The following is an 8712-nucleotide window of genomic DNA, read 5'->3' as shown; positions in this document are numbered from 1 at the left end:
TTGATATTTTTACACAATGCAAGGTTATTTCAGGTTGTAAAATGTGATGCGACTCCCCAAAAAGGTCAAATGTAATGTAAAAACCAATGATATTTGTAAGCAATACTTTTAACCTTTATAAAATATTTAAATTTCTTTCATTTCGATGTGAACATGTAATCAAGAAAAATATAACTTTTTTTATTTAATGGTTATATCACGTCATGACTCTAGACATAAATAAATTTAGTGTTTAACTTCTTGAAAATAGATAGATCTTTAAAAAATATTTTTAAAGGGTTATTTTATTTTGGACACAAACAAAAAAACATTTTTTAAATAGCTGAGTGACAAATTTCATTACATTTGCTTTGAGGTCTAATAAAAGGATGTTTTCCTAGAAGTTGCTTGCTAGAGGTTTTCTGGAGACAGTTAATCCAAATTAGTGAAATGTTTGGAATATTTTTCTGCATAAACACAATCCCAGCGAGGAGCTTCTCATGTGTTTTGAACCATGTGATCTGTCGTGTTTTTGACATTGAGCATTCGCAGCACTACATGTTGCTCTTATGTCTCCAGTTAAGTTAAAAATAGATAATTGTCTCACCGCAGACGTCAGCAGGCCATCCGACATAATGAACGCATTTATCCGTAAAAGCACCCCTGTGTTTTGAAAAAAATAGAAACGGTCTGTAACCAATATGGCTAAATGTAATTACACCGCAACTGACTGCCAGTCACAGCTTGGAGGACGTTTGGAAGAGATGTCCACGTTTCCTGCTTTCAGGATGTGTTAATGATTACCACAGTGTCTGGTTTTACACAATGCAAGGTTATTTCAGGTTGTAAAATGTGATGCGACTCCCCAAAAAGGTCAAATGTAATGTAAAAACCAATGATATTTGTAAGCAATACTTTTAACCTTTATAAAATATTTAAATTTCTTTCATTTCGATGTGAACATGTAATCAAGAAAAATATAACTTTTTTTATTTAATGGTTATATCACGTCATGACTCTAGACATAAATAAATTTAGTGTTTAACTTCTTGAAAATAGATAGATCTTTAAAAAATATTTTTAAAGGGTTATTTTATTTTGGACACAAACAAAAAAAACATTTTTTAAATAGCTGAGTGACAAATTTCATTACATTTGCTTTGAGGTCTAATAAAAGGATGTTTTCCTAGAAGTTGTTTGCTAGAGGTTTTCTGGAGACAGTTAATCCAAATTAGTGAAATGTTTGGAATATTTTTCTGCATAAACACAATCCCAGCGAGGAGCTTCTCATGTGTTTTGAACCATGTGATCTATCGTGTTTTTGACATTGAGCATTCGCAGCACTACATGTTGCTCTTATGTCTCCAGTTAAGTTAAAAATAGATAATTGTCTCACCGCAGACGTCAGCAGGCCATCCGACATAATGAACGCATTTATCCGTAAAAGCACCCCTGTGTTTTGAAAAAAATAGAAACGGTCTGTAACCAATATGGCTAAATGTAATTACACCGCAACTGACTGCCAGTCACAGCTTGGAGGACGTTTGGAAGAGATGTCCACGTTTCCTGCTTTCAGGATGTGTTAATGATTACCACAGTGTCTGGTTTTTGAGGAGAAATGGGGATCCTTTTGTTTTTACTGAATGACCTGTGTGGTTAGGGGACCCTATAACTTTACACCCAAAATAGCCCAGATGTTTGGGGAGATGAGAGCTTCTTTGTCTTCATTGTATGGTAAAACTGTAACAGGCTGTGTAAAATTCTTTAGATCTAAATGCATATTTTAAGTTGGATGATGGATCTCTGAGCTAAGCCAATGCACTAAAGTCATGCTGTTATACTTTAAACTTTAAAAGAATAGTTCACCCAATAAAAATGAAAAATTTGCTGCACATTTACCGTTAAAGATGTAGATGAGTTTGTTTCTTCATCAGAACAGATTTGGAGAAACTTAGCATCACATCACTTGCTCACCAATGTTTCCTCTGCAGTGAATGGGTGCCGTTAGATTCAGAGACCAAACAGCGGATAAAAACATCACAATAATCCACAAGCAATCCGTATTTTGGCCACAAGCGATGGCTTAAAGTTATAACACCTTAATGAATGGATTTGTTTTTTTACAAACACAGCTTTTCATTTCACAAGATGTTAATTGATAAACTGAAGTCGTGTGGATTATTCTAATGTTTTTATCAACTCTTATTCTGACGGCACCCATTCACTGCAGAGGATCCATAGGTAGACAACTGATGTGAATTTCTTCAAATCTGCACTGATTAAGAAACAAACTAATCTACATCTTAGATGGCCTTATTTGCAGCAATTTTTCGTTTGTACACTCTTAAAAATAAAGGTGCTTCACGATGCCATAGAAGAACCTTTTTGTCTAAATGGTTCCATAAAGAACCTTTAACATCTGAAGAACCTTTCTGTGTCACAACAGGTTCTTTGTGGAGAAAGAAGGTTCTTTAGATTATAAAAAGGTAAGAAAGAGATGGTTCTTTAACAAACCTTTGACTGAATGGTTCTTTGTGGGACCAAAAATGGTTCTTCTATGGCATCGCTGTGAAGAACCTTTTAAGCACCTTTATTTTTAAGAGTGTAGGTGAACTATTCCTTTAATAAAGTATTATAGAGTTTAAATAAAGAGAGAAACGGGAACTGAGAAAACAGGAGATGCCACAAAATGGATCCAGTCTGAGAAAAGCTAAATCGTTTATGATCTGTGAGCCACTTAACAGCATTTTAGCCTATGTTTTCTGAGAAGTATGTGGTGTGATGTCTTGTCAGGCAAATTTCTGGAAATGTGGCGTGTTTTAAAGACTTGTGGGTGACCGACGCGTGAGGAGTAGCTGTAGCCATAGAATGACTCAGCTCAGCCAAAATTTGTTTTAAAAGACTTTATCACAGGAAAAATACTTTTAAAAAGCCTTTCATGTCAGGCAAAAAGAGAATTTACAATATTCTGTGGTGCTTCACAACTTAAGGATGGAAGGCTCATTTAACACCAAAATTCCACATAAAGCTTCAAATGCATTTTTAAAGCCAGAATTGTGTCGTGTGGAACAAAATGTGTCTGCCTTCTGCAAGTAATGAAGTGGCATGTATCCATGTGATTAAGTGAAACATACTCTCTCAGCAAAACTCTCCACAAAAAAAAAACATGATTCTAAGTTATATCTCAAAGAAATAATTAAAAACCTAAGAGGGCTATTAACGTGGATACATTCTAGGTGTATATATCAAAGAAAAAAGGCGCAAAGCTGTCACTTTGGCATCTTTGTTCCTTATTTACCTCCAAATTATGCATAGTACTTTAAAAATACATATTACCTTTTGACAGAGTACCACCTCAATGAGTTTTGTACCTTTTTCTGAGTGTACACCAATAAAGGACCACCAATTTTGAAACTTGTCTTTTGCATCTATTTGTCATTTTTTGTTGAGTTAGCCAAAATATTCTGTGCAGCTAAAGCTTGACTACTGAGCTAAAGGGAAGCCAGACAAATGAAAAATTTGACTTGTATGTTATTCCGTTCTTAAGCTGTTGCAAGTTATTGATTAACACGTTTGTGGCAGATCTTAAGATATTCCAACTCACATTCGAGCTCAAACCATCAAACGACGCATTTGACAAACCTTGTTTGAATAAATTTTATTAATCAAGAACCCCCAAAAAAGTAAATTTATGATTTGGTACTCTTCAGAAACAATATTCTACAATTAGCACAGACATAGACAAGTCTTCTTTGGAAAGAAAAAAAAATGTTTTGTCCAGTGTTTATACTAGCAAGCATGTCAGACAAAACCAGGAAAAAGTTAATGCATGTAGTTTAAGACAATTATAGCAGAATGCCAAAGGAAGAAAAAAGCACCTTAGACAAGACACGCTTCATCTTAACAGTGCAGTTTTACAGCCATCAGCAATCGCTTGCATTTAATACTTGTAACTTTCCATTCAGATTTGTATGAAATACATTAGGAAGTTGGAAACATTTAGAGTAGAACAGAAGGAGAGAGAGAATCACATATTCAGTTTCTAGTCAGACAATAACAGCTACATCATAAACAATTTATAATTCAATAAACATTCTTATTGACCCTTAGATGCTGGACATAAGTCCTTCACATTAGCATCTAGTAGGAGCATCAAGAAAAAGTCACACTGTGTTAAGGAAATGTCACATAATACAATATATCATCAATATATCGCTGTAGCTTTAAGATATTCTTTCAATGCTGCTCTAAACCTGGGAAATATAATTGAATATATCTGATACGATAGCTATATATGCGTTTAAACCCTTCATGATGTGTGGCACTGCAGTTTTCCACTGTAAAACCCTGTAAATTAAAAAAGGAGGTGTACATATGTGACACAATAAAGAACAACCCCCAATGTCCCCAATGTCAGAGAGCAGCAATATGGCAACAATATTCTCCCAACTCCACACATATCCTCTCTCACACATGCATTCAACCCTTATACAGTAAATATGCACAATTAGTGGTTAGTAGATTAACAATTCTCTAAATATATGGAGGTTTGAAACATATTACTCTTATTAAATCAAAATATGTTTTTTTCTGTCTAAAAAATAAACCATTTCAGAGGAATAATTTGCATACAGTATATACAGACAATAGTACATAATAAAGACAGTTTCAGTATTGGAACAAAAACATCCATTTAACCGTCAATAGTCGGACTCAGGGAAAAAACTAATCTCTGTCCATCACAAATATATCTATATTCTTTTCATTTGAAACTTTGAGCTGATTCAAGCACAGCTAAATCACTTAAAGTAAGCTCCATGTGTATTCATTTTAAATCAATCATTTTAATAATTGTCTGGAATTATAAAAAAAAATATGATTACATTTCAAAAATATTACTTAAAATAGCTTCAGTGTGATATACTGTAACAGAAATGTTCAAGCTGCCGGATACATTCAAGGGCAATGTTTAATATATTATACTGAATTACTGACTTTCTACCAAACAACTGGAATGTTTTTGGGCAAAAGGAAAAACATGAAAAGTTGTGCAATAATTAAAGCAATAATTAATTTGTGGAGGACTAACTTTAGCGTCTCCCTTCTTTGGAGCAAAGAAAAGTTTATTTTATCACTCTTTGATTAAGTTTATGTGCTTTCAACAGAAAAGCTTTCATAAAACATCAGATTTCAAGCTGGTTTGGAATGTCAAAACATATTAATACATAAAAAACATGTAACAAACAAACCACTGCTTTCACTGAAGATTCAAGCCGAGCACAATTCCTGTATAGATGTGTTCACACAGAGGTATCGGGGGGGGGGGGTCTTAAAAAGAGATCTTCAACAATGACTCAGAGCGCAGAATGTAGTTCACCTATGAAAAAGCAAAGAATTTAAATGAGCGGGTTAAGTAAACTAACAAAAAATATCAAGTTTCCAGTTGTCAAACTGGTCTAAACTGCTTTGCCTCACTATCAAACAGCTATGTTGCCAATAAAATCTGATAAACAGGGAGCCATGCCCAGCAAAAAGGAAGTAGTTTCTCAGTCAAAGAACAATTGGACGGAAGGGAGAAGTCAAGTCTTGACGCTCACCAGCCCTCCAAATAACACAACTATTTCTTTGCCTCACTATCAAACAGCTATGTTGCCAATAAAATCTGATAAACAGGGAGCCATGCCCAGCAAAAAGGAAGCAGTTTCTCAAGTCAAAGAACAATTGGACGGAAGGGAGAAGTCAAGTCTTGACGCTCACCAGCCCTCCAAATAACACAACTATTTCCATTGTGACCTGTGAGGTCACACACCAAGAACATCCATATAGTCAATAAACAATTACCAGGCATTAAAACACTGGTCTTTTTTAAAGATTATTATAATGTACCTTGTCAGATACTCCCCAGCAACACAAAAATGGTAAGCATTAACATTTTAAAACATTTACAACTTAAGTCTGTATAAAAACCAAACATTTCTGGCAGAAAGGTAGCACATAAACCCTCTTCCTCAGCAAAAAAATGTTCAAATATGCATTAAGTGCTTGGGGAGGCATTTTCCATTAGCTAATACTTTATTCTAATGAGATGAAAGTCCTTAGACATTTCAGTCTTTGTTCTATTTTTTAGCACCACTTCCTTATCCCACTATGTTGCTATTCTTTACTGAAACCTATTTAAAATGTTGTATTAACTAGAGAAAAATATGTAGCTGCACTGCAGACTACATTTATTGCCAAACATCTGGGAAGAAACTGAATCTAGTTTTCCTGTGAAGATTGGAGGTATTTAACCGGCAGACTTGGAAACCAATCAGATATGATCCAGACCCACATGCCACTAGTTTAGGCATTAGTCCCCCTCCGATCAACTTGTTTTTTAAATTTCCATTTTAAAAAGCACTGGAACAGCCCTATAAACAAAAACGACTAAAAGAAGACAAAAGTTAATACATAAGATCTTATGCAATGTTGTAAGCAAATGTTGTGGTAAAGTACTCACCTGTACTTGACATCGAACAGGGTCGAGTCCTCTTCTTCGTCATTTTCTTCATTTAAAGGTGCCATCTCTACACGCTCGGCCGGAGTTGTGATGATGTCATACTTTCGAGTTTTTCTGATCTTCTTCGCCGATCTAATCAAACCAGGGATCGAGAGAACAGGTGAGTAAGGTTATGACCTGTATGTTTAATAGCATATGACAGTTTTCCAGTTAGGCAATGGGAAATTCTGATTTCCATTCCTTAGCTATTAATGATCATTTTTAGTCATTTTGAACAAAGAAATAGTCACTTACTTGCCAAATTAGATCATTTTAGAACTAATCTAACAAATCATAAATACAATTCTTCAAAAGGCTGTATTTATAGTGACAGACTTTCTAGATATGACAAATGCAATCCAATAAATGATCCTGCTTGTATATTATCATGTCATTCATTTATTTTTATAAAACACCAATTCAACAAAACTCATAATGTCTTCAATTGCATGTCCTATTGACAAATCAGTCACTACATTTTAAGTACCACAAAACACACATTCGTTCATTAAGTTTTGAATCACTCAAAAAGAACCGGCTCATAAGAGTCACTATTCGTTTGTTCAGAAAGCGGACTTGTTCGCGCGCTGTATATTTGCTGGGAACACTGTCAGAGTATTTTAGTTTCGTTCGCATCTGTTAACGGAACCGAACGTCAAAAAAAACATTTCGACTGGTTCCTAGACAAAGGTTCCGAGTCGGTTCTCGGGTGGCGAACCACCTGCTTCCAAAGCCGTTAAGAGGATTAAATCAGGGATAACGTGTCCGCGTTGACAGAGAATCTAGAATGTTCCGAGATAAACGAAGTATGCATGTGATATATATTAGAAGAACAGTGACACTAAACAACAGAGACATTTACCACCGAGTCGAAAATTACGCCATTTTCAATCATGTGCAAGGTGGCATTTTCTTGGGAACAACAATAACAGAATATTTGCACAAGCACTCAGACCAACAAAATAATAAACCATGTAAATATAGGACAAATTGTGTTACCTGCATATTTTTATGACAAGGCACGTGATTAGCAAGACTGTTAATACGCAGATGAAAATCGAAATGCTTTTGATGGTAGGAAGATCCCTTAAAATAGTAGAAATACGAGATCCAACCGCTGACTCGGTTTCATTATGTGATGAATTTTCTTCTTGAGGGGGTAATGTTGAGTTGAGCGGCGTCGCTGAGGATGGACGCGTATGTGGCTCTCCGTTCATCTCATGCGCAATGACAACAAGAGCAATAGCCAAAGTATATAGCCACATATTGTTTCCCTATTTAAACTGCTTGCTTAATGTCTTGTTTATTGAAAAGAGTCAGTACAGAGAAGGTCGGCGTTCTGTAACTCGAAACGTGAACAACAGCTGGCTGACGAATGGTGTTGGGAGGTGCCGCTCTGACATCTCAAATATCCCACGCTTCCCACAGTCGGTCGTCAAACACGCTGTATCTCGCGAACTATCTGGCTTCCACCTCCAGTGCTCGGTTTCATTCGATGGTTTGCACTCACACGCAGCTCGGCCCGTTATCTAGGATGTTTTCTTGGGAATGCGTGTCGGCAGGAGGAAATGTGGGTTATCCACACCCGGAAGAGCTCCGGGAGGGTCCAAACCGACGAGGAACCAATGCGCATCAGCGTTTGGCACAAACGTGGTGTTATGGAAGAAGGGCGCGCGTTGATAGTTGTGGTGTTGGTAGGGTGGCCATATGTGCCATTTATACGGGACACATCCTGGCCATGATTTTTATATTGCCTAAAACAGCCAAAGTAGTTTGACCAATAACATGCAGGTATTGCACATAATCGACCAATCGTAGCGCGTCGCGCGTGAGAAGGTGACAAAGCGATGCAAATACGCGCACGTGTTTGTTCGTTCGATTAATCGACTTAAAGTTGGGCACCGATCATTGTATGACACCAAAGTACGGCGAGAGCGATTTGAAAGCATAAGGAGCCGTCTGCTCTGCTCTCTATAGCTCTCGTGAAACAATGTCTTACAACGATCGATCTGCTCAGCGCTAACAGCCCAAACCTGGATATTTGAGACAATTAGAAATCATGGCAAGGGTGCGTCCCGTAAAAATGGCCCGTATGATCACCCTTCACGGTGTTGGAAGTATTGAATTGTTAGAGTAGTTAATAGTTGAAGTATTAACTTGCAAATGTTAGATACAGGTGGGTCAAGCTTATTTTT

The 8712-nt window shown here is 36.4% G+C and overlaps 1 protein-coding gene across 1 annotated transcript; it reads right to left on the bottom strand.

The window, feature by feature from the left end:
* Window positions 1–4911: 4911 nt before the first annotated feature.
* Window positions 4912–8241, bottom strand: fam174b (family with sequence similarity 174 member B). Its single transcript, XM_016229923.1, has 3 exons — window positions 7517–8241; window positions 6479–6610; window positions 4912–5356 (listed from the first exon to the last, which is right to left on the bottom strand). Exons 1-3 carry the CDS (start codon window positions 7780–7782, stop codon window positions 5353–5355), a joined length of 402 nt encoding a protein of 133 aa, XP_016085409.1. The 5' UTR covers window positions 7783–8241; the 3' UTR covers window positions 4912–5352.
* Window positions 8242–8712: the final 471 nt, after the last annotated feature.

The sequence above is a fragment of the Sinocyclocheilus grahami genome, unplaced genomic scaffold (genome assembly GCF_001515645.1).
Source record: "Sinocyclocheilus grahami isolate Dianchi unplaced genomic scaffold, SAMN03320097.WGS_v1.1 scaffold360.1, whole genome shotgun sequence".
NCBI classification, from domain to species: Eukaryota; Metazoa; Chordata; class Actinopteri; order Cypriniformes; family Cyprinidae; genus Sinocyclocheilus; species Sinocyclocheilus grahami.
Note: the sequence above shows the minus strand (reverse complement) of the source record. Positions and strands in the feature narration are given on the sequence as shown.